This window comes from Ochotona curzoniae, unplaced genomic scaffold, assembly GCF_017591425.1.
Source record: "Ochotona curzoniae isolate NIBS_2020 unplaced genomic scaffold, NIBS_Ocur_1.0 scaffold_3208, whole genome shotgun sequence".
Taxonomy (NCBI): Eukaryota; Metazoa; Chordata; class Mammalia; order Lagomorpha; family Ochotonidae; genus Ochotona; species Ochotona curzoniae.
Window position 1 is genome coordinate 27608404 of NW_024467106.1, and position 27204 is coordinate 27635607.

The 27204-nt window shown below is 41.8% G+C and overlaps 1 protein-coding gene and 1 long non-coding RNA gene across 3 annotated transcripts in view; both read right to left on the minus strand.

Moving 5' to 3' along the window:
- The window catches only part of TGFBR1 (transforming growth factor beta receptor 1), a 51148-nt gene that overhangs the window by 13618 nt on the left and 10326 nt on the right, over window positions 1–27204 (minus strand). Inside the window, exons 2-4 of one of the 2 annotated variants that reach the window (XM_040963528.1) lie at window positions 10653–10898; window positions 7689–7919; window positions 1886–2116 (exon numbers count right to left, since the gene is read on the minus strand). In XM_040963528.1, coding sequence (XP_040819462.1) covers window positions 1886–2116; window positions 7689–7919; window positions 10653–10898 — 708 coding nt within the window. Of the gene's footprint in view, window positions 1–1885; window positions 2117–7688; window positions 7932–10652; window positions 10899–27204 lie in introns of both variants that reach the window. The other variant, XM_040963526.1, reaches the window with a different exon arrangement.
- LOC121144900 lies at window positions 6171–7681 on the minus strand. The gene is made up of 2 exons (XR_005881926.1): window positions 6650–7681; window positions 6171–6319 (listed from the first exon to the last, which is right to left on the minus strand). It is a non-coding gene; the product is annotated as an uncharacterized LOC121144900 (long non-coding RNA).

The window sequence follows — 27204 nt, forward strand, 5'->3', positions numbered from 1 at the left end:
ACAACAATCACACCTATTGCTACCTGGCCCTAAATTCTGCCCACTCTGTTCAACTACATAAACGTCACCAAACATAATAAAAGTAACTAAATTAATTTTTAAAAAGAGAAAAAAGTAACATGAGATCACTATCAATGAACAAGAATAAACAAAGCAACAGGACTCAGAACACAGAGAAAAGGTTTCATTAAAAGCTGGGGGAGGGTTACCTGGTGTCAATGGCAGAAGAAAATGAGAACCAATGATTTGATCAGACACAAATTACTGCTTTCATGTGTATACGATTTGTTGTTGTTGTTGTTGTTTTTAAGATTTTATTTATTTGAAAGGCAGAGTTTCAGACTGAGAGAGGGAGAAACGGAAGATCAAGATATTCTGTCCACTGGTTCACTTCCCAAATGGCCACAATGGCCAGGGCTGAGCCAGGCTGAAACCAAGAGAGAGGATGGCCCAAGCACCTGGCCCATCCTACACTGCTTTCCCAGGGGCCCTACCAGGGAATTGGATCAGAGTAGTTGGGACTTGAACTGGTTTCCATATGGAATCCTTGGCCCATGGTTTGCTTTTAAATTAAGTAACACTAAATTGCTGATAGCCAATGACAACAAATGCCTACATCCATCACCATCCCAACACATTCAAATATGATGAAATGAAAATTATGCAATATACCTAGGTTGTATTTTGAGGAAAGCAATAAAATCTCCATCATAGTCAGCCTTAAATCTATCCAGTAGTTTTGTTTAAAAATAAATAGGAGACAACTGCAGAAATCTGAACCTAACAGGATATTTAATGACATTTAAAAAGCTGACATAGTTGTTTCATGAAAGACTCCTCATCATTTAAAGATATAAATTCGAAACACTTATGGATGAAAAGGCACATTATCTGTGCCTGTTTTCAAATAACATGGTTGAGGCAGAGGAGGCGAGATTAGAGGTCGCCTATGATCATCACTACAGCTGGATGATGAGGGATTACTGCATTATTTCTGATTTGCTACGAATTAGAAATTTGCTACAAATAAAAATGTAAAAGACATCAGGAAACATATTTTGTATAAACAAATTTCACTGAAGAAAATGAAAGGGTAGAGAAGAAAAAGATGACTAAAGGTCTAATAAAGCTAAAAACAGATTTTTTTAAAATGGAAAATATAAAAAAACTATTTGACTCAGAGTGAGTTGTGACCAAAGCCACTGCCAGAGATTGCCAAGCAAGACTTGTGGCCTCCATCCACTGGCTGGCTCAGCATGGTCACTGCGGGTAATTGGGGAATCAATACGTGAGTGGGAAGATCTTTTTTCTTTGTCTCTCCTAACTTCTATCATTGTCTTCCGAATAAACAAATCAGTTTTTTCAGCAGGAATTGTGGGTCTGAGGTATTAACTGAAGCCATGAAAGTGGACACAGCAAAGCACTACAACTCTTGGTGGAAGTGGCTTCTAGATCCAATGCTTATGAGGCACCTGCACAGGCAAGAATGTTTCCACCAGGTGACCAACAGCAAAGGAGTTTAGGAGAAACCACTTCCCCGAGTATACTATTTAGACCCTGATAAGTCAGAAAAATTTCAGCCACCCAAGTTTTTATACATTGTTTCTATACTATTATGCATCCAATAATGTCCAGAAACAAAATAATAAAAGCATATGGTTTTAAGAGCAGTTTTTACTTCTATAGAGCAACTAGATTTTTAGGAACATGTACTGAGTCAGAAAATCCGAAGTTGCTGTTACTAAGTTTCCAACACTGTGTTTGATTTAACGGGTCCCATGCATATGACAAACACACATTTGTCATCAAATGACAGCTTAGTAGCCATGTCCATAATAAAGTCTTATGTGGATTGCCAGAATGGGGAGGAGCCAGCGTTACCAACCTTTGTTATCCGCTGCAATAAATCCCAGGATGTTCTCGTGGCGTAGCATCACAGTCTGGTAAATCTCCGCCTCCCGGAACCAGGAGCGCTCCTCCCTGGAGGAGAAAATCTTCACAGCCACCTCTTCTCCCCGCCACTTCCCTCGCCAAACTTCTCCAAAGCGACCTTTGCCAATGCTTTCTTGTAACACGATGGTTCTTGCAATTGTCCTCTGAACAAGCAATGGTAACCCTAAGGACAAAAATCAACACAGAATACCATGACATCAGCATTCCCTATACTTCCACTCAGGAGGGACACAGACACTACTGAAGCTAAGCTTTCAGGAGTTTTCAGTCTCAAGGGAGAAACAGAGGAAAGCTGCAAAAGGGTGATTTACAAAAAGAGGGAAATTAAGAAAACAAACACAAAATAAAACAGAAAATATTCCCTAGAGCACCAAGGCAGGCTTTGTAAAGTGAGCTGAATTTCAATGGGCCTTTCCAGAAGGAACAGGCCCAATGGAGGAGAGAGGTGAGAAGGGTGTGAGTTAAGAGAAACATGCAAGCAAAGTTGGACGAACACAAACGATACACAATCTGGAAGCAGCAAGGATGTCAGAGCAGGGCAGTGGAGAGAGCCAGGCTCATGATGACCACATGGCTGTGGGTAAGGAGAAGAAACGAGGATTTCTGAAAAAAGTGACATGAATGGGAGGGAGTAGGATGGCTTTTAAAAATCTTCTAAGAATTGGTAATGGTTTTCCAGATGGGAAGAGAAGAGGATATAAACACTGGAAACCATAAACAAAGTCTGGGCTAACATTTAATAAATCAGTAAAAATAATCACAAAACCATCTCAAGGCAAGCAATCTACTTGCCAGGAATTGGCTTCCAGATATTATTTTTATCTTAAAAGAACTACACCAAGTAATGAAGTATTTGTTGCTTTTTTTTCTTACTAATTAAATTTCTCTTACTAGAAAATACATATTTTTAAAATAATGCCATACTTATTTCATGCACAACAATTTACTTGCACAGCACTTAAGAGACACTAAATTAGGAACACTTAGCATCACACCCCCATTCATCAAGGAACTGTCACCTTAAATTATGCTGACACAAATAGGTTACATACCATTGTACATCCTCATCTACATTATTACTTATACAATCTATGTACACATTAATTTGTATCATTCACAATTTACACTCAGATCTGCTTACTATGACAATAAATGAAATTATCTTACGTTTTTCCTCCCTCATGTGAAATGCTTATAAATCCAGTGATAAATTTTACAGACTCACTCTTCTGTATCTTTAGAATTCTCAAATGAGTTTTTCTTCTTGCTCTAGTCTTCTTACCTCCTAAAAAGTTGTCACCTAATTATGAACAACTGTTTTTATGTTTATAAGGTGACTACCAAAAATAGATGTGTCAGAAATGTGCATTTAAATTAAGGTGCTCTTTCACATTATGAATAATTAATACCTAATTGTTGAGGTTACTTTGTATAAATACTAATTTATTAAATTTTCTTAAAGCTTTGTATAGGGTCACACCATGTATATAAAGTATACTTAGAGTTTGTTTTAGGAGACTATATACAAGGTACAAAGGCAAACTATAAAGAAAAAAGCTGTCACATAAAGTCTGGAAGTTCCTGACAGGTTTCAGACCCAGGTGAGTAGTACGGCCAAGAAGGTTAACAGTGGTGGCCACTGCTGCATTGCTGAGGGCCTGAGAGAGTCCCTGCTCCACTTGCCACTGTTTTCCTACTAATGCTTACCCTGGGAGGTAACAGGTGATGGCTTAAGTACCGGAGTCCCTTACCTATGTGAGAGACCTGGCCCAGCCCTGGCTGTTGCAGGTAAGTGAACTAACAGACCAAAAATATGTCAGTCACTTTTTCAAAAATAAATTATTTTTCTCAAAAGGCTAACGGGACAAGGGAAGTTTTCATATTTCCCTTTATTATTGGATGCTATTGCACAATTAAAATTAAAAGCTGAAATCTAGATTCATCATATTTTCTATAATGGCCTAATTATAATCCACATGAATACATGGATACTCTTTTAAAAAAATATTTCTTTATTTTTATTGGAAAGGCAGATCAAATTTACAGAGAGAAGAAGTAACACAGAGAAAGATCTTCCACCCATTAGTTTACTCCCCAAGTAGCCACAATGGTCAGAGCTGAGCTGATCCAAAGCTAGGAACCAGGAGCTTTTTCTGGGTCTCCCAAATGGGTACAGGGTTCCAAGGCTTTGGGCAATTTCCTGCTGTTTTCCCAGGCCTTACAGCAGGGAGCTGGAAAGGAAGTGGAATGGCTAGGACATGAACAAGTGTCCATAGGGGATCCTGCGCTTGCAAGATGAGGCATTAGCTACTGACCACTGTGTTGGGCCCTACGTGGGCAGTTTTAGAAATCAACAATTTTCTTTTAAATTCTCTGCTTTACTGTTCTGTGCCATCAAAAGTTCTTAAGAGGAAACTTCAATAGGGAAACAGGGTCCCAGCTCATTCACATGAAGTGAATACTGGAAATAAGGCCTGAGAAGACGCACATATTACAGGAGGTCATAACCATGCATTAGTCTAAGAGACTCTTTCAAAAATCAGCACCTATGCACACATGCATGCTCACATACATCTAAGAGCTCACTGACAGCTGAAGTATGGGCACACGCACAACCTGAGACTCATACGAATGTCACAGGTACTACTGAGCTAACTTCCAAGTTAAAGCTGTCAGGACATGGTCCTTCAGGGTTTTCTCTGATGTGCCCAAGTTACAAGCACAGCCTTGGAAAGGCAGATGGTGTCTTTCTTCACCTAGGGCCACAGTACCGAGAAATAAATACTCATCCAAAATACAAACTGTGTAGGTTTAGCTTTGCCTCAATGAGTAAAAGAACTAAAGATGGTACTGTGAATAGATGCTTTACTTATTCATAAACTTTATAATTAAACAGAAGGAAAATAGGTCGCATTATTTACTATCATTCAACACAGAACGGTTTTTGCCTGGGTAAGTTAAGAAAAAATTTCGTGTACAGGGAAGTAAGATCTTAAACCAAGCTTTCATTACCATCCAACAAATTAATGACTGATGATGTCAAAGTTTTCTTCCAAATGTTTTCAGTAAAAGAGCTAACAACCATCATTTGGATGCAAATTTACAACTTATCAAGCATTCAAACATTTGTCTCATTTGAATTTCATAGCTACACAATAAGTTATACAAAAGAGGGCTCATTTCCATTTTTTAAAAAATGTATCATTTGTTTGAAAGACACAGTTATATAGAAAGAGAAAAAAAAATCTTCCATCTGCTGGTTCACTCCCCAGTGAACTGTTAACAAACAAGGCTGGGCTAGACTGAAGCCAGGAGCTTCATCCAGGTCTCACATGTGAGCAGCAGGGGCCCAAATGCTTGAGTCATCTGCTGCTTTCCCAGTGGTGTCAGCAGGGAGCTGGATCAGAAGTGGTGCAGCAAGGACTTGAACCAGCGTTTATATGGGTTGCAGCTGGCAGTTTAACTCACTATGCCAGCCCCAACATTGCTTTTCTTTTAAAAAGATGAAATAACTCAGGCGTAAGATATCATCTAGCTGATATCAAAACCACAAACCTAGCAAATGAGTTAGGTAAGTGCAGACTAAAGCATAAAATGTAGGAAAAGATCTTTCAGACAACACAGAGCAGTGGTCCCTGAGAGATCCAGATTGAGAAAAATGAAGCATTTCCACTCCTTATTTCATGCTAACATTTTAAAAGGTAAACAAGTCTCTTATTCAGAAGACAAATACCACTCACACAGCAATCTGTTAATTTTTTAAGTACACTTGCTCCCCTCAGGCACAACACATGCCACTGCACAAGGTGCTAATGGCTGCTTTGATTTCCCTGAGTTAGAAAAACAGATCCAAGACATTCATTCCAAATGATCTGTAGTCACCCTGCGTTTTGAGGATTCTGGCTTTTGGTTATCATAGCTTTGGACCATGATAACTTTTAGAAAGAGGGAAATCTTCTATAGCAACCATCTGAATTAACTCAAACCCAATGGGAAATTCCAGGAAACTAAACCCCCCTCTGCTCATTCCTACCCGAATGCCATCACATCTTCAGTTCTAAGGTTGCTCCATTTCAGCCCTCATCTCCCTTTTACAATCACTTCAGAAGTCCCCATGGTTGGGTTAAGAAACCTAGGCTTTAGTGTAAACCTGTAAGCTTCACGGGGACCACACAAGGGCTACTGACAACACATGGCTAATTTCAGGTCATGGAATCAATTTGCTAAAATTCAAATCAATGAAACAATAGCCATTTTAGACATTCCTCCTGACGTGGGCTATCTCTATCATTAGATGTGATTTTGTGCTTTGGAGTTGTGCTCTTCCCCAGTCATAACTTCTTACTTAATGGTACTTTAAAACTACCTGATTGGGCCCGGCGTGGTGGCGCAGTGGTTAAGGTCCTCGCCTTGCACGCCCGGGATCCCATATGGGCGCCGGTTCTAATCCCGGCAGCCCCGCTTCCCTTCCAGCTCCCTGCCTGTGGCCCAGGAAAACAGTCGAGGACTGCCCAAAGCTTTGGGACCCTGCACCCGCGTGGGAGACCCAGAAGAGGCTCCTGGCTTCGGATTGGCATAGTATCAGCCCGTTGCGCTCACTTGGGGAGTAAATCATCGGACGGAAGATCTTCCTCTTTGTATATCCGCCTTTCCAATGAAAAAATAATAAAAATAAATCTTTAAAAAAAAAAACTACCTGATTATAAAATTAGTGAAGTTGTCAGTATTTACATTTTGTAATTTTCACCTTATCCATGAATTTAGCTCTTAGCTGATTTAGGCTTTTCAAGGATACTACATTTCATTTTAAAGTCTTAGCAAAACCATTCTTAAACACTATTATCAACAGCATTTTTTTGTGATGGACAAATTAAAACCAAAGAGGGTATACAAATTAACCAAAAATTCAGAGCTCATCAATGACAAAAAATGTGTAGTGGAATCTAGATCTATGTGTTGCTGCCTAGCAAGTTATAAAATTCCAAAATTCTAAGGGATGAGGTGTTCTTCCCTTAACGTCCCTCTAAGCCATAAGAAAAAGAAAAAGACAAAAGGGAAAGGAAATTCCCACTTGGTCTGCAAGTGGAGCACTGCTCCATCAAAGCCCATCCTGGCAGCGGGGATGAACTATCACTTATTTCCTAAAAATCTACAAAAAGGACTGAGAAAAGCAAACATCATACGAACTCTGGATACACAGAGGTGTATTAAATAACAGAGTGTTCAGACTTTCCTGAAGCAAGAAGATGACTAAGAATCAAGTAGTTTAATGAAAAAATCAGGCCTGAGCTGGAGGTGACAATTTTAGATTGTGTCAAAAAAGCTAATAATCTTCCAGTTCCAAGCATGATTCTTTTGTGCCTACTTTTAAATACACAAAGTTGTTGAAGGATCCTGGATAGCTGACCACTAAAGCATCTATGAACTTCAACCTCATCTATTTATCAGAACAACTTCATTTAGTCATAAAAAGCAAATGAAACTTACGGGCAAGAGTGCTTTAAAATGAACACAATCTTGGAGCTAAAGCTGAGTTACTGACTTGTTTCAATAAAAGTAATTTCCAAACTGTCTGTTCTAACTCAGCCACTGTCAGACACAGATCAGACCTAGAGATCTTCATCAGTTTCAAACCCAGAGCAAGCTTTACCAAACTAAGCTCTTGACTTAGCCAACAAACAAAATTAGTAAATAGCACAACTTTTTCTCAGGAAAAAAAGAAACAATTACATTACCTGATCCCGAACCTGATGTAGTCATATCGTAAATTAAATCTTTTAACGTGGTTCCCTCTGAAATAAATGGGCGATCTAATGCAGGATCCTCCTCGTTGGGCACTCGATGGTGCATGACTGTGCGGTTATGGCAGATATAGACCATCAACATAAGTGAGATGCAAACGAAGCAGACAGGTCCAGCGATGACAGCTGCTAGTTCAACAGGACCAAGGCCAGTTGACTGCTTTACTGAAAAAGGACCTCAAATGAAATAAACATAAACAACAACCGAAATACTTCAGGGGTCACTGCACTAGCTAGTCATAGAGTTCATTAAGGCAGCTCATGGGCCCCAACCCAGGAAAGCCTGCAGTCCTTCCCATCCCTCTTCTCTATCATTCCTGCTCAGTCAGCTCCCTCCTGCCCTTCCTGCACACACCAGGTATCACCCAAAGCACAGAGCAGCTGTTACCACCAACATTCTACAGTTTGCATTCTCACTTCAGGACACCAACAAAGGAACAATAACCAGGAGCAATTCCCAGGAATGTGCTCCTTAATGTAGTTTTAAGCAAAAAAAACTAAAACAAAACAAAACAAACAAACAAAAAACACTACAGCCTCACTAACACCCAAGCAACTCACATTTTAAAATAACTATGTAGGGATTTCAAAAAGTTTGTGGAAAATGGCATTAGAAGACATGTTTATTTTGTTTGTTTATTTTGCATAAAACATTGAAGTCCACACACTGGTTTCTATAATATGCATTTCACATGAACTTTTCAGACTCCGCCCCCACCATCCTCATAGCTCCAATTTTTTTCAGGTAAAATATATTCTTTGTATTTTTAAATAGAACTTGCAACTTTACAGTCTAATATAACCACTTAAACTTTCAAGTTCAAATAATTTCTTTTCCTATAACCTCTTATACAGCTAACATTTTGCATTATTTCAGAAACCAAATTTCAATTCTTGAGACGTTCATATTGAGCCTTATTTGTTAATGTTTATCCCTACTTTTTTCATCCCACATTTCTCCCATACCTCAGATCTTCATTTGGATTCATTTCCTTTCACACAGAACCCTGTTTCTAGAAATTTCTTTCAGGAAGAGTACACGGGTCCTAAAGATAGTGGATGTCTTCATATATAAAGAAAGATTTTGGTATGTTTCAGGAATTTTGAGTGATAATATGTAATATTCTATTCCTTCTTATATTTCAAGAAGCAGAAAAAGCTGGATTTGTTTTCTTTTACAGACAACCAGTGTTTACACAGGCTAAATGTTTCTATGATTGCTTTTCTTTAAAACTGAGGTTTTTAAGAACATCCATGCCTTCAGGGACACACGTTTTCATGGCTTCTGCCTGCTCTTCTCTCCTGTCTGCTCTCAAGCTTTTCTTCTAGACTTGCAATGATAAGCATAATGGGCAACCGAGATCTGTCCTCTCCATTTGCTCACCAACTGTTTTTTTTTTCTCTGAATTGTAACACAATTTTTTAAGCTTGAGAATAAAATTATAGCAGCCAGTCTGCTGTTAACTCTCAAGAATATATTTTTTAAAACATGCATCAACTAAGCTTTTCAACTAAAAAGTGATTTTTAACTATTGAAAAATGGTTCCCATTCACAATGACAGGCTAGAAAATTGACCTAGGCCCACCTGGAAGTGCCTTCCTAAAGGGTAGTGAGTCTGTTTCCTGACAGCAGCTACTCTGACTTACCCATTTCAGCCCATGTTTTTTGAACCATTGCTGTTTTTCGTTTGGTAATTTTTGCTATTTGCTTATAGGAACTAGAAATGAGGAGTTGTGTATATTTAGCAGCACAGGAGGTTTCTTTATGATGATTTATAAATGTCAACTCAAATATTTCAAGTTAAAAAAGAAATGGGAAAATTCAGGAATCACCATTTTCCTTGCTATGTTCCCACTGCAGATGCCTACATGAAAGTCACAGAGAAATTAGTCTGGTAGAGCCTTCCCACTACTTGCTCATCCCAGGAGGAGAGCTGCCTGCCTCAGTGACCAGGCCACAACAGCACTTCCAGCTCCAATTAGCCTGAGGCCTGGTCCTACTGAAAGCAAAGGTTTGGGAAAGTGGAACTTAGTTTGCCCCTATAGCCCAACTCAGCTGCCTCCTGAGTGCTTAAGGCCCTGGTGGGATTTTTGCAAGAGGCTCTTTCACTTCTTTCTTGTTTGGTTAGTCAATTCTTCACTGGTCTGGCACTATCTGGTCTACATTCTGCACGAGTTCCTCAAAGGTGTTGGATTCTGCTAGATTTCCCTTATTTTAGATTCTTTTTATTCTTACGGTAAGATTTGGATTTGGGAAAACTGGTACAAGACTCAAAAATGTGCTCAGACTTCTACTTTAAAGTCATTCTAATCCAGGCAATTAGCATGGCACAGTGATTGGCTTGCTGCTTTAACACCAGCACCCCATACTGGAGCACTGCTCTAAATTCTGACCGTTTAGCTTCTGACCTAGCTTCCTGCTAATGAACCTCAGAAAGTAGCAGAAGATGGCCCAAGCTCTTGTGGAAGACCCAGATGCAATTCTAGGCTCCTGGCTTCCCCCAACTCCACCCTGACTATTGTGGCCATGTGGGGAGTCCATTAGCAGATGGGAGGTATGTCTCTCCATTATGCTTTGCCTTTTAAACAAGAAAATAATAGTCTAATCCAAGAGGGTCTGAAGCCTTGAAATCACTGGAATGCCAAACTATTCAAAATTGTAAACTATGGGTGAAGGACCAAAAGTCTAGAAATCATGTATAATTGATTACAAAATGAAAATAATCTGGACTATTTATTAACGCCCATCTCAAGCATACAGCCGCCCAGCTACTCCCGTAACCCCAACAATGGGTAAGTTACTTCTTGCCTCTAAACTAACCAAGGTTTCTACCATTCCTTTTAGCTCTAAAATCACAATCTGAGCATAGAAAAAGAAAACAATACATGACAACTTACCAGCAGTAGGGAGTTCAATTTTATTGCAGTGGTCCTGGTTGCAGCAGTATGTTGTAGTAACAGACCCGGCTTTTGAAGAGGGTGCACATACAAATGGCCTGTCTCGAGGAATTAGGTCAATTTCAGCTATACACATACTATTGTGTATAACTTTGTCTGTAGTCTCTGTGACAGACACAAAGCAGAGCCCATCTGTCACACATGTAAAATTGTCTTTTGTGCAGAGGTGGCAGAAACACTGCAATGCTGGAAAAAGAAAATGAGATTTGATTAGAAAAAAAATACCTCAAGGTTAACAATCTGGAATTATCAATAGTCACTCTATTATTATATTACACATCATATTTGTGCCATTCAAAGACAAAAGCCATTGCTCTTAAAGTCCCAATTCCAATGAGAACCTCAATCATTCAGAAGCCCAAGGGACTATAGTGGAATGTGGTCTCTAACTTTCTCCCTAAAAGTTTTCTGCTTCCAAGTATAGAACAGCTTTGTTACATGCAGTTTTATTGAGTCAAGGTAAGCATTTGCTGTTTGAAACAGCACATTTAAATTCTTAATGATCTTACTTCTAACAGCCTCAAGTCAGGTATTCCCATTAGGAAGCAATGTGTGAAAACACAACTATAACTCACTGTATGTTTGAAATGCCATTTTTGGGGATTTATAGTAACTAACAGAGCAATGGAAACAGACTTGTATTGAGCCAGATTCTCTATGCCCCTTGGTACAAACCCTGAGAAAGATTTGTATCTTCCAGCTAGGACTATATCCTTAACAACACTTACATGATATGCCTTAAGTACATAGACAGTTTAGCTGCAGAAATGCCTGAAGAAATATGTCAACTTGTACATTGCAGATCTTTATGTCTCAACTCCAGCAGTGACTTCTTCAGGGTAGTCTCCTGTTATCCCTAACACCTCTCCATACAGACACACCTCATCCCTGCTCTCCAAAGCATGCGATGCTTTACAGAATTGCTATTTTGTTTCTCTTTTATGAAACTGTAAACTGTTTTAAGCCAGACACCTGTATTAATCACTTGTGTAGAGTGTCATCTGCTGCTATGGCTAATACACAGTAGCATTCAAAAAGTACTAGTGGAATGAACGGTAGAATGGGTGCTTCTATTTTACCATAAGATCAGGAAGCTGTAAAAGCACATACTCTAAAATGCAATTAAACTTCTCATTTAGTGGGAGGGGAAAGGGAGTGTCCAGGTGGAATGGCCATCTATGATGAGACCAAGGATGCCCAAAGCGCTGAGACAGAAAAGGCCTGGTAAGAATACTTCTGTATGCCTGAGGCCTTGGGCCACCAAGGTAGCACTCTGAACACATTTTTTTTATTGCTAACAAAATGACTTACAGTGAATACTTAGCTTTGATGGGAGCAGGGAAAATCTCAATAACTGAGGTCAGTCACAGGTGCTACAGGCCATGGACAAGCAGAGGCCATGTAGGCTTCCCCACACGGTGACACTTGGCACACACCACCACACACTGCTGTGAACAGCTTAAGGCCATCTGCCCTACTCAATTTCTCCTGGCCTTCGCTCCACTGGCCTTCACCCCTTGAGATTTTTAAATTGAATCTTTGCTATAGTAAAAACTATAGCTTTGACTACAATAGCTTTTCTGAGTCCTGGGATTCTCAGAAAAGCATCAGAACAAAGGGGGATCTTGGGGAACCTCCATAATCACTTGCTAAACTCAGGTTCATAAATGTCAGTTTTCCTCAAGCACCTGCTTCCTGGTTGCTGTTTTAATCAGCTTATTTGTCTACTATCTTTATAAAACAGCAGTTTTACTTCAACTATTGTTAAAAAGCGTTTTTTTTTTTTTCTTCATAGAAGAGTGCAGTGACTAATCTTGCCTCTGCATAACTATGAAGGAAATTCCAGAGAAAAACTAAACACAATCTCAACCTGTTTCAGGACTGTAGTTTTTTTATGTCAGTGATTGGTGGGGATTACAGGTTTTGTAGGTATAGTTTACAAGGGAGGGATTCTAAGTCGGAAATTTATTAAATGACTTTAGGGGTACATGAATCCCTTTAAACCGCAGGTCCACCAGTGTTTGTATCTGCATTTTCAAGGACATAGCTTTCCACAGAGTCCCCAAAGGGATCTGTTACTCCCTGAAGGTTAAAACCACCATCACTATGGGAGCTTGTCACTGCTATTTCCCCATGATCAGTCATTCCACCCATGTTTTCTGGGCATTAGCACTTCCTTTACCGAAAGCTCAGTATGTAAACATGTAGAACTCAGATCACAGCCACAGAGGGACTCCGAGCACTAGTGAGGGACGGCAATACAACACAGGGAGGTAAGCAGTGTGCACAAAGAGAAAACAGGAGTGCTGCTGCCAACACTCCATGAGGGTGGAAGGGCCAAGCACTTGGTCCAACAATTAAAGACATTTATTTCAGGGTTCCAGTTTAGCTCCCACATTACAAGCACTATCTAGGACCACACACTTTTCACTATACTAGGGGCCCTAGCGGCCTATGAGTAACCAGGACACTCAGACCAGCACTAGGCCATCACTGCTTCTTCAGCCATGGAAATATTTACTTCAGGCCACATGTCCTACATGGAGCAAAGGTTTCATAGGAACAGTAAACAGATCGTGTAGAAGCTACAAAAATCTTGAACCTTAAGAGCATAAAACAAAACAGGTGCCTATACCCAAAAGCCAGTGTTTCAGTGAACAAACTAGCTAATTCATTAAATTCTGTACTTGAGGAATGCTTGTTGGTCACATTAGGGATCCGAGGACTCATGATCTTGAACTTATCAACAAAACCTGAAGTCATTAAATCTTAACACAACATTACTAATGAAAATAGGAATTGGTACTTTGTATTACCACTGAAGTTAACATGCAGAAACAGATACAAACTAGAATCATATCTTAAGGCTATTTTTTCCTATTGTAAGCCCTAGCATCTCTGCCACATGAGTAACTATATTAACTTGAACTTTACTTCTGCAGTTGTTTGGGTATTTAATTTGCAGATTTGATTTAGTGATTAAAACAAAAAGGCTTTTTATATCTAATTACATGTTCGGACATTAGATATAAATAGGATCCCAATGGTGTGACTTCCAGACAGCGTGCCTCACAGGGTTGAGGGTGGGAGGATGAAGCTAGCAGATTCCCTCCTTTCCCTCCCCTGGCAGCCTACCAGCTGCACGTAGAAGTATGGTCACCAGAATTCAACATCCTGGTTCACCTTTTGGTATTCTAAGTGGTATTTAACTCCTCTGCATCTCCTCAGCCGGCATGGCTCCCCAGCTCTGGGCTCACCCAACAGCACAGCTCCCTTGCCTCCCTCCACCGTGGTGCTCAGAAGTCGCCTCCTGCCAGCTGTCTGCAGCCCCCGCCCAGGGCAAGAGAGGTTGGGGCAGCCAGGGGACAGGAGCATCCTCATTGGCTGGCAGCTAAATGTCCCAAGTCCCAGACCTGTGTCCCCAGCAGCAGGCAACCTGCATCTCCCAGCCTTTCTCCCACCCTGACCCTACTTACTTCCTCCTTTTCTACACTTCATTTTTCTCCAAAGTGGATTTTACATTATGACACGTTTGCAAATAAGTCCTTAAGAACTTCTCTTAACTAGTTTCAGTAAGAGTCTTCAATAAGAAAATGTCACTGGACAAATGTAAACACAGAACATAGAGCTTAACCAGGCAAACCTGATGGAATTTTAAAATGCTCACTATTCTAAATCAGAAACTTAACTGAGTAGAAGATTTATGTTCAATGATAAGAGTTCAGGGAAAAAAGAACACAGGAATATAAATTCTCACCAACATATGAGCTTTAATGCCCATGCATTAAAAAATTCAAATTTATTCTATTAACTGGTTTGGTGCCTGACTACCCTTCCCTATTATTAACATTAATTTTCCACTTTAACTTTTAAAATCCATTTTTAGGAAATTTTCTATCTAAAAAAGGTATGAAGTGACAACTCCTTCACACCACTTCAGAATCCACATCCCACTCCCAACTCTAACACTGATCCATTAAGCTGACTCTTAACTTCATTCTGCAATTATTCATCAGGCATCTCAATATGATATAGACTATGGGCTGAAGGCTGACTAAGAGAAGGTAACTGCATGTCGGAAGTTCGCCAGGGTAAAGGAGTAAGGTAATCAACAGGATGTCTAAATCCACAGTCATGAAGTGGAAGAGGTATCACCAGCAGCTTTGAAGGGCAGTCAAGACAAAACTCGGGAACAAGTGCAATCGGCCAGATGGATGAAGATGAGACGGTCATCCTGACTGCAGATTTTCCTTAGTGGCTAGGAATCCAAGCTAGATGACCAATATTAAGTAACTATTAATAAACTAACCACAACAATTACAACAGCAAAATGGACATAATACCTTCCTGACATAGTTACCTCAGCAAAGCTGTCAAGTGAAACATTACACATTAACACATTGTGAAACTAAGCTATTATATATAAACACACAGTTACCACATATGAAAGGTGGCATTGTTCCAAATTTTAATTTGTAGACCACAAAAGAATGAAAGCCCTTCTTCTCTCTAAACTAATACCTGAATTCTCATTACAGAACCACAGATTGTAAGAACCATATGAAACTTCAAAACCTATCTACATGTAACTCAGTTGTCATTTCATTAATGAAGAAATAAAACACAAAAGTAGGCCCTGTGCAATGGCTCCAGGCTCCTCACCCTGTACACACCAGAATCCCATGTGGGCACTGATTCGTATCCCAGTCCTCCATTTCCCATCAGTGGAAAACAGTGGAGAATGGCCCAAAGCCTTGGGACCTTGCATTTGTATGGGAGACCTTGAGAAAGTTCCTTTCTCCTGAATTCAGATTGGCTCAACTCTGGCTGTTGTGGCCACTTGGGCAGTAAACCAGTGGATGGAAGCTCTGTATCTCCTTCTTTCTGTAAATCTGCCTTTCCAATAAGTAAATCTTTAAAACAAAAAAGATACTAAGGGCCCAGTGCAGTAGCCTAGTGGCCAAACTCCTCCCCTTGCATGTGCCAGGATTCCATATGGGTGCCAGTTTGTGTCCCAGCTGCCCTACTTCCCATCCAGCTTCCTGATTAATCTGACTTTCCAATAAAATAATAAATCTTAAAAAAAAGAGATATCAAAATAATTTCTCAAGTTCACCCAGGCTATAGGTAGATGTGAATGCTCACCATATTACCATCATGAATATGAATGAATCTGATGTGCACAACTTGGGTCCAGGTATCTCCATGCTAAGTAACTATAAGCTTCAAAGATGCATGAGCCAATCACACAGCTTCATGGTTAGGCTCCTGTGTAGGACTTCTCTGCTCCAAACCAACGATCCAAACTAAAATGTTATGGTTCATATTCTACTGCACTAGCCCACTTTACTTCCATGCCCCTCTTTCTACCAGTCAAACAGCACTCCCTTAATTCTGAGATGCATGCATTCCCATGCTTCACCCTTTTCCTGAAATTTGGATGTACTTTATAATAAAGGCCAAAAGAAAACTCCTGTCTCTGGACAGAAGACAGGACAGGATGAGTTGCTACAATGTATGCAGAGAAAACCTAGCCATGAATAAAATCATCACTTGCACTGGTGCTCTACTAAAACAAAGATTTAACTTCAGTTAGATCCTTCTTAAAATGTCTGCTGGCATTGTAGTGCAGGGTGTGAAGCTGTTTCTTGGGACACCAGCATCCCAGTTGCTCTGCTTCCCATCCAGTGGCCTGCTAATCTCCTAGGAACGGTAGCAGAAGATGGCCCAAATGCTTGGTTGGTCCCCTGCTACTCATGAAGAGACCCAGATGGAGTTCCTGGCTTCTGGCCATGTCGGAAGCCAGGAGCTTCTTCTGGGTCTCCCAAGTAGCTGCAAAGGTCTAAGACTTGAGCCATTCTCTGTTGCATTCCCAGGCCATATGCACAGAGTTGGATCAGAAGTGGAGAGACAGAACTCAAACTAGCACCCATAAGGAATGCTGGCATTGTAGGCGGCAGCTTAGAGTAATATGCCATAGTACCAGCCCCCTTCTCTAATTCTAACTTTCAAACAAAAAAAACTTTTTAATGTCTGAATAAAGATTTCACTGTGATCCAGCATTAAAAGGAAAAGCTATGGTACTCACAAGTATGGTACTCACAAGTCAACTCCAAACTAGAAAACATAATAACTACTAGCAGTGAAATTTGCAAATCATGCAGCATAAAGGATACATTTTAGTTTGTAGATGGTGGTGTAAAGTGAAAGACTGACAGAAATCAAACACCTAGCATGTTAAAAGAAGTGACAGTAATCAAAAAGGACAGCAGGACCCTAGGAATGATTCTCACTGTATCATCAAAATTACAAATCCCAAATTGCAACCCTGATTCTTGGCCCCAACCCTAAAGGGATTTCCATGAATGCCTCGTTTCTGTGTGTCTGGAGGTCACAATGCCTTCTAACACTAGGACTCCCTAGGCTCGACTCACAAGCCCATACTTGCACACCTGACTAGAGACATGCAAAAGTGGACAGCTTGTAGAAAGCATACAGAGCTGACTCTTCTATCACCCTTACGGAAGAGATAAAAACATTATCATCAAAAAGCTTGTCTGCCTGGGCCTGGAATGACAGCAACAATGCAACCTGCACCTCTGCTGATTCACACACTTCAATACTTACTCTTTTTCCCACCTTGGTTAGCTACCCCCATCCTTCCACCACTGAGCTTCCCCAGCCAAGTCTACTGAACGGGGTCTCTGAAATCTAGCTCTGATACCACTTGGTCAAATACCACATTCCTTTATGTTCTAGGACATGAGAGAAGGGACACCTTTTCCTCATAGGCTGACATAACTCTACACTTCCCTAACTTACTTTGCACTCAGCCCTTGCCATAGCTTAGATCCACATCTTCAAAATCCCTGGCCTTCCACCAGTGCTCCAAACTCCCAACTGTCTACAGAAAACACTGTTAAGCTTACCTATAAGAGACAAGCCACATTATTCAAAACCGACTAGAACATTAGACCTCTAATATCAAACTGGTACCAGGCCCCTGGAGGAAACTGTAGGCTTCTGCTAGCCAGCAGTTAAAAAAGAAGACGATTTCTCTCATCACAGCCTGAACTCCAGTCTTCAAATCTTTTACCCCTCTGACTTTGCCAGTCACCTGTTTTTCTTTTGGCACTCCACAGCAGCACAATTATCCTTCAGAGAGAGTGGATCAATAAATGGAAAAATGAAATTAAAAGGGTAAGCATATGTAGATCCAAAATATTCTGACATCTATTATTTTTAAAAATGTATTTATTTTTATTGGAAAGGCAGATCAGATTTACAGAGAGGAGAGACACAGAGAAAGATCTTCCAACCACTGATTCACTCCCAAGTTGCTGTAACAACCAGAGATGAGCCAATCCAAACCCAGGAGCCAGGAACCTCTCAGGTCTCCCGTGCAGGTGTAGGGTCCCAAGGCTTTGGGCTGTCCTGTACCTTCCATCCCAGGCCACAGGCAGGGAACTGGATGGGAAGTGGAATTGCTGGGATGTGAACAAGTGACCATATAAGATCCTGGTGCGTGCAAGATGAGGTATTTAATCATTAAGCCATTACACTGGGCCCTATGCAGTTTTTTTCAGAACACACATTGTACATGAACCTTCCAAAGTGCCCTCATATTTCCAAATATGTACTAACAGGCAGGCAAAGAGACTAACATCCACAATGCCCTTTATTTAGCCCACTCAGGCTCAGTCAAATGTAGATCACCTCACAGATAGCCAAGGTGAAAACAAAATGACAAACCCTTTAGGGAACTACTGCTGTCAAACTCTTACTACCCAACTGTTTTTTCCCCTCATATTCTTCCTTCTTCTGAGTAATCTGCATTCCTCCTTGTTTTCTATAATGCCATGCTTCCTCTCAAGAGAGATCTCTCCTCTTCTGCCTCTTCTCTCCCAGAGGTAAAGCAAAGCTTGTAGATTGCCTTCGGTCTTTGGTGTGCTGTTCACATTGGTAGTCAAGAGACTGCCAGCACCACCAGCTCCCTCCCACTGACTGCCCAGAGCACAAGGAGGTTCTCCACTCAATCTCCTGGGGACATTGTCAAAATGAGGTTGTCAAAGGTGAGAAAATCTGAAGCAAGGTTTAGGCCACTGTAATACCACTTCACTCTCAAATTTAAGACTTCAGGATAAAAACTTGATTTTTCCCCAGATATTCTACTTATTTCTGTCACTTAAAAAAGGAAAAAAAATGTTTTATAATTTAGCATGCATCTCATGTTAGAAGAGTAGAACTCCTAAATTCCCAAACCCTTGATATTTTCACAGAGCCTTGATTTTTCCAGTCTGCTAGGTTCAATGCAATTAGGTGAATTTTTAACCTCCATCAGAGAAAATCATACTAAGAACAGGCTGTGCTCAGTGGCAAGATGAGATTGTATAAAGTCAAATAATGCAAAAGCTTCCACTTAGGCTCAAAATGCAATAGAGATGGGAGTTGTGGCTCAGTGGGATAAGCTGCCTTTTGGAATGCCTGCATCTTGGCTGTTTCATTTCTGATCCAGCTTTCTGCTGATATGCCTGCGAGGCAGCACATGAACTATCTGGTTCAAATACTTGAGTCCCCACTACACACAGGGGAGACCCAACTGGAGTTCCTGACTCCTGACCTGGCCGGGTTGTTGTGAAGATTTGGAGTGTAAACCAGCCAATAAAACATGGACCTTTTCTCTCTCTTCCTGCATTTCAAATAAAAATCAACATTTTTTAAAAAGTACAATAAATTACACAAATACAAGATAAAGATCTACTTAGCAGATTTGGGGACTTTGTGTAAAGCAATAGATTTTAAGAAGCTTAATAGTATGTACTGTTATCTATCCACATTGTTAGAATAAACAGAAGAACTGGAGTCTTAAATCTCATAAAAGTCCAAATTAGTGTCACCTGAATATAAACTCTTCCTTGTAAATGTGAAGCAGAAAATCGAAGAATTAAAGTTGTAATTAAAAGGTACCACAGCTGCTGAGGCAGATTTCTTCATGTTATATGTGTAGCACTGACACTACATCTTACTACTGTACCAAATGAGATTGTGATATCAGGATGGAATAAATTTTAATTAAAAAAAAAATCAGAGTCCTAGACAACCCCAGGACCGAGAGATTTCTTCCCTCAGGGTAAGTACACCATGAGGGAATCTCGGGAATGGGATTAGACCCCTGGTTTACTCTGCTGACACCAGCTTGCAGCAGCAAGAGTGAGGGCAGTATTTGGCTGTGGGGCTGGGGCAAAAGGAGCCCCCTGCAGCGTGGCTGCTGTGGGAAGCGGGGGTGCCAGAGCCAGGCCAGACTCGATGCTTGGGACTCAGGCCACGGTCACTGCTGCTACACAGTGAGCAAGTCCTCAGCTTTGGGCGGCCAATACGCCATTGGGTGCCAAACTCTGCTTGCTGGCCGCTTGGTGGTGAGCTCTAGGGTTTTTACTGTATGTAATTGCTGCCTAGGGACTCTGTTAAAGCCAGTGAGAGTGTAGGTGAGGGATGAACCCTGAGGGACTCCCAGCAACAGGGTCACGGAACTTCCTGACCGTGGGGGACTGAGATCTGGTGATTTGGAGGGGAGAGTCCATAAGATCCATTTTGGCCAGGCTGATTCACCAGCCCACATGGAAGTCCTCAGATAAGCTGTTAACGTAGAGCATCTCTGACTGCCACATGCCAGTCTACACAAAAGCTATGGCTGGGGGTCTATCCGGCAATGCTAGGTACCAGTAACTGACTGAGTGTTGGAACAGAAGATGGGTCACATTAGGCAGAGTCATGACACTAACTAGCATGTGAAAGAACCAGGTCCGGGGGTAGCTTCTGTGGGGGATGTGTGGGCCCAACTCTGTGGAAATACAAGTCCTGCTGGTTAGCTCAAAAGTTGGGGTGGTGATGGGCTGAGCTATGTGTGACCATGGAACCTGCTATCATTCATGGGTAAAGGAACTGACAACAGTCTGGGTAGGTCAAGGGAGGAGCATACGAGTGTGCATCCTAGAACAGGGTGTGTGGTGGGTTGGACTGCAATGTTCATCAGCTCATACAAAGCCAAGATGGAAGGGCAGACTATGCTGGTCACTGGCCTGTATGAAATCTGGATCTGGGAGTGGGTCAACTGGGGGAACTTGGGAAATTCCTATAGAGGGTCACAACTCTCACTGATGATCACATGGTCCAGGTCTGGGGGTCAGGCAAGCTGGGCATAGTAGCTCCAAAGGTTGGTTAATGTGTGGATAGGTTATGGAAGGGGCCGGACCAGACAGGGTCGAGCAAACCTTGGCTCACAAGCAAGAACAGAAACCAGGGTGGAGCACAGGTTATGCCGGGCTAGGCTCTTACACTGGCTGGTTTGCATGAACCAAGGAGGCCAGGACACAGCATCGAAGTCAAAGGCCAAGAGAGGTGAGGGGCTATGCCAAGCTGGCTCAGAGCAACCACTGGCACAAGCACAATCTATAGCTAAGAACGGGCCTGACTGGGGGGCTAAGAGAACACCCTGGCTGGGTTGGGGGTTCCCACTGGTGAGTACCAGAACCTGAGTGGGACTGCATTCTGGTCTGGATATGGCTGCAGTGTCCCTTGGCACAAGTGTGGACTAGGACTGGATGCACGAAGCCGGGCTAGATTCCAGCACCATCTGGTGCTCTGGAGGACCAGGGTAGATGTAGGATGCACTAGGTTAGGTCTCTGCCCCTATTGATCCATGTCTGGGTATGGACGAGCCTTGGCTGGGCTGAAACATCCAACATAACCAGAACGGGGTGAAGGCCAGTTAGGAAAGGCCACTATTCTTGTCAGGACAGGAGGTGGACTAAGTAGGGCTGGCCCAGGCACCCACTGGTGTGCATGAGATCCAACATTGGGAGAGGTTCTGATGGAGGACTCTAGGAAACTCCTCTGTCAGGACACAGTCCATGCATGTGAGTACAAGAACCATAACAGGGAGCAGCCCAGACCATGGTCAGGGAACAGTACCCACCAGCAAACATTTGGCGCAGGTAGGGGGTGAATCAGGCAGAGCCAGTTCACATCACCCGTTAGCGAATCCGAGCACCAGAACAGAGTGTGGTTTGGGCCATGTTAGGTTGCAACACATACAAGTACACATTAGGGCTAGGATGGGGTCCCAGCATGAGCTGGGCTAGGCTGTAACCCCCACCAGTGGTAACTGGAATTGGGGGTGGGCCAGGCCAAGCTACAGCACCCACTAGTAAATGCCGAGGTGAGGTGGGCCATGCTAGATTGGGCCATAGCACCCAACCAGCACATATGATAACCAGTGGGGGCGGCGGGAAAGCCAGAAGGGAAATGGGGAGGGCTCCCCTACTGGACAGCCACTCCCACTGGAGAGTGTGAGTTGGGATGGGGGCAGACCAGATTGGGCAGGGATACAAAACCTATGGACATCATGTGAGCTAGATCAGGGGAAAGCCAGGCTGGGCTGACTATTCCTACTGGTGCAAGCATAAATCAGAGTAGGTGAGGGTAGGTTGGGCGTTGCTGCAGCAGCAGCTGGCAGATGCTGGCACTGGGGTCTAATTCTGTCAAGTTAAACCACAGAACCACCTGCAGAGAGCATGATCTGGGAGTGGGAGTGGTCCATTAGGGAAAAAGTGGGCACCTCCCTCTTGGGTCACCACCCCTACTACTGTATGAGCATGAGAACCAGGACTGGGGCAGGGTGGCTAGACAGAATGGCACCCACCAGCATGTGTGTGGAAAGTAGGGCTGGTTGGGTTGAACTAGGCTTCAATGCCCACTGACATGTATTAAGAGCTGAATGGGACGTGGGACAGACTGGACAAGTCTGCTATACATACTGGCAAGCATGGGAACTAGGGTAGGGGGCAGGCCTGGTGGGGGTTACTGGGAGTCACCCCGACTAGGCTGCAGCTCCCACTGGTTTGTGTGAGGGCTGAGTGTGTGCTGGGCAGATTCAGGCTGAACTGCAACACCCATTGGTTCATGTGGAAGAAAGGTCTGGAAACAGAAATAACTCAGCAAATGAACCATCAGCATATGCATAAGCTGATTAGGGCAATGGAGTATAGCGGACCTTGTATTGGCATTCACACACAAGAATCAGGTCTGGGATCACCTCAGATGAAGTTTCTTTGGGCATCCCTTTAACTGAACTGCTGATCTCAGAACCCCAACCATGAAGGGAAGCGCAGGTTTCATGGTCTGACCATGGAATGCATGTGTCAAAGCTGAGCCTCCTCAGAGGCTGAGACGGAACAGTGGACAGCAAATCCAAGTGCACATGGAGAAAATGGCGGTCCATTGGAGCCTGCAGAGGACACCTGGTACCACAACAGAGGATGGAGGACAGAACAAATCGATCATCTGCCCCAGCCATGTGTTGGCAGTGAGGATCTGAGCAAATGGAGAGTCTAAGGTGGACTATGTCAGTCAGTGGATTCTGGAGAGATTTGATCGTGTTTGGAGTGATGAAATTGGCTGCAATCCAGAACTTGTTGAGCAGTGCCCTTGGAGCATGCCCAACGTCGAGGACCCTGGATGGGGTGGGATGTCGGGTGGGACTTCTTCCTTTATCTCCCTCCTTACCCCAGATACACAAACACAAAAAATATGGAAACAATGGTCTTACCCACTTTACTGTAACCCTTGACACTTTGTGCCCTAATCAACTATGTAAAGATTATATATATATAATATATATATATGGATTAACAAAACACAACTTGTCAATAATGGAAACAGCTGCCTCAAGAGGTCACGCCTTCTGTGCCATGAGAGATATGTAATACAGGCTTACAGACCAATAGTCTGGAATGAAAAGGATTTCCTAAAATAAATAAAAGTCTCAAATTCTACAATCCCTACATAAGGAAGATTTTACTATTTTGCAAATTATACTGAGTCACACATTTCTATCTTATGACTAATTCTGCTTGGGTTCATGTCTCTAAGGTGGAATGATTATAGTAGTGCATTTCATCTAATTATTTATCCATTCCCCTGTTAAACTCTGAACTGCCCACCACTGATCCCTCAGCACTGGGAACCAGTTTTTCTTGGATAAACATGCAAGGGACATTTCCTCAGCAGGTGAGTAGTTTTTATCCCCAGGATCCCTAATAAAATGGCCAAGCAAGCAGGCAAATTTTCTTTTTTTCCCTTTTCTGCCTTCCTTTCCGAAGTTCTTTCAAGTATCCAAAATTCCCAATCAGATTTCTCAGCCCACAGCCTGTCCACAATAACAACTTCTTCTATACAGAGGAGGGCAACCACATTTGTAATGTAATAATAGCCTGTTCCAGATGTTAGGGCACCTCAAAATGTTTGTGGACAACAGAACTAGATGTTTGCTTCAATACAAAAAAAAAATGGAAATCAATGCATAGCTTTCATAATGTGCATTTTCAAGAACTTTTCTGAAGAACACTCATATGGGAAGAACCTGTAAAAAAAAACTTACAGTTTTTCATTCATGAAGTCAACTTTTTACAATTGGCTATAATAAATGAGGACAAACATGTAAGTATTGAACAAAGACTTTGAATGACAGTAAAATGACAGAATAAATCATGATACAATCATGAATGTGAGACTATATAGCCACTGAAACTAGCACTTTAGAAGACATTTAACATTTAAATATATTTCCTGAATCAGGGACATAGTCACCCTATTAACAAGGTCAGAAGTAGAACTGCATATAGTGTGAAGACAATGAGTGGGCTTATCAGGTGACTTCGTTTCTGCTCCACTTCAATGAGCTGGCGGGTATGCTAACACAGAAAGCAGATGTGTGCACTCCGCTTCACCCCAGGCCCTGAGAAGAAATGGAGACATTTCTATCTGTCATGATGAGGGCAGACGCAATTACTGAATTTCTTATTTCCCCAATCTAAAAATGTTTCTATAGTTTCCTATATTTTATTTTGATCAGTGGGTATTATAATTTAGTAGGGAAACTCACAGAATTCAGTCTAAAAGGTTTTAAGTTCAACTCAATCTCTGTCATGTCAGGTACTGAGTAATCCTGACGAAGTCCATTTATCTCACTGATTTCCCAGATTCGTAACAGTACTAATCACAGGTTTGAGGATTAAATGAGATCATAATATGTAGATCGTTTAGCACAGCACATAGTAAAAGGCTGAGCACTTAGTTTAAGCACTTCCTCAATGAGTTCTTTAGAGCTCCTACATGTGCCAGTCTCGACCCCACATTCTGGCAGGAGAACCAGGCCTAAACCTCAGACAGCTCCAGAAAATAAGACACAAGGCCAAGATCAATGGTGAGCACAGGAAGCAGCAGACACTCATGGCAGTTTTTAGCACTGTGACTGAATGGGGTTAGCCCTAGAATGTCACTATGGCAGTCGAAGAAGCACTTATAGGAAGCATATTTTCAGTTTCAAATCCAACTAAGAGCTGGAACACATCCAGTGTGTACATTTACTTGTAATATCTTTAACTAATAGATGGTATCATTAACTTTAATAAAGCATTCACGTTGAGGAGGCTTCTCTTTGTAGAGAAGGAAATGTAAATGTCCCAAGAGCCACATCAGAATAATCTAGATTTTTTCTTATATCACTGAAGGAATAATGGACAAATTTAATCATCTTATTTAATCATCTAATAACCTACAGCACTCTCTCCCAAGAGGGAAAGACCAGGGACTCAATCCTTTGGAAAGCAAGAGTGGTTACAGGGGACATCATGGCTTGGTCGGCTTGGTCTCAGGGTATGGAGGTGTGATGATGAACCCAAGTGAAAGCAGCAGGTTCTCCCGTAGGACCCACAGGAGGTTAACAGCAGGAGGTGGGATCCACCCCCCAGGTGACTGGGACACTCTGGGACCATCAAACACTGCAAGGCCTTCAGGAGCAGTGGCTGAAGAAACGAGCAGACAATGCCAAAGACAGCTAGCAATTGTAGAAGCAGAGACAAGGTCTCAAGACCTTTCTACAGGAAAATATCAGTGTGTGTAAACTGCACAGAAAGAATATCTGAACAAACGTGGTGCTGCTGAATGGCATAACACACAGTGCAGACAGAGCAGAGAACAGGGAGACTTGTCTCAAAGATTAGACTGAACTAAGACTTGAGGAAGGTTTATGAAAAGTCTTTAAGGGAAACAACGTAATAGATAATGTACTGAGATGCAAGGGTAAGGAGAGCTTCACAGTTTAGGAGATGTAAACAAAGACAAAACTACTGCTAAAATTCAACGCCTGTTCACAATCTTAATATTCTTTATAAACCACATAGTAAGAAAAATTTACAGATACTCTTTCAGATTGGGAAAGGCAGAAAACAGGCATTGTACTGAATGACAGATGACTGAACTTCTTTCTGAAATCACAAACAATTAAAGGATACTTATCACTACTCCTCAACATTATATTAACAGGTCACAGGTTGTAATAAATCAAAATAAAATGAAACAACAGGAGAAGAAGAACAGATATTTTCAGATGATATAATTAATTACATAAGAATATTCCAAAGGTAACCTATAGATCAACTATTAAAAATCCATTATTAAAGTAAGCAAAACCACAGAATACAGACTCACTGCATAAGTGTTCCTCCTAAAGCAGCAAAGAAAACATTTTAAAAAGTCAGAGGCTCTGAATAGGGGCAAGTGCCATGGCTCAATGGCTAAATCCTCCACCTTCAAACATAATCATCCCATATGGGCACTGGTTCGTGGCGTGGCTGCTCCTCGTCCAATTTCCCTGTTTCTAGCCTGGGAAAGCAGCAGAGCATGGTCCAAATCCTTAGGACCCTACCACCCACATGGGAGAACCAGAAGTAGCTCCTGGCTCCTGGCTCCAGAGGTTCAGCTCTGATTGTTGCAGCTATTTAGGGAGTGAAACAGTGGAAATCTGCCTTTCAAATAAAAATTTTAAGATATTTTTTAAAAGCTTTTGAAAGTCCTCCCATACATGCAAATCAACAATCAATAGTTATTGCTATGACAAAATGGTTCATAGGTGAATATATTCACATCAGTTCAAGGAAACTTGCCTCCTCTGGTCCAGGGACCCTAAGCTCAATGAGAGAAGCACCCTATTGCCAGGGAGAGCGAGCCCCTCGGGAGCACACTATGCTTGCAACACACAGCTGACGACGAGCCTGCTAAGGCTAGCCGGCTAGCCCCTAAGATGTCTGTCTGTTTGCCTAAAACCCCTTGGAACTCCCCGGTCCTTTCCCTTCTCCCATCACAAGGCAACAACAAGTTGGATCTGACAAAACTTAAATGATAGATGGATGAGCTCTAGACAGAATATTAATGTGGCCTCCTTTTTTTTTTTTTAAAGGATGGAGTGGAAGAAAAAAACCATGATGAGCAGGAGAAAGTATGTGAAGAAAAAAAATTGAGCTTACTCATGCATAAAAAGAAGAGAACAAAAGTAAAATACACCATGAAAGTTAGAAAGTAAAAATAATGGGAGGGGAAAATAGAGCTTTTGCTCACAGAACGATGATTTTAATGCTGTAGTACATTTTCAATT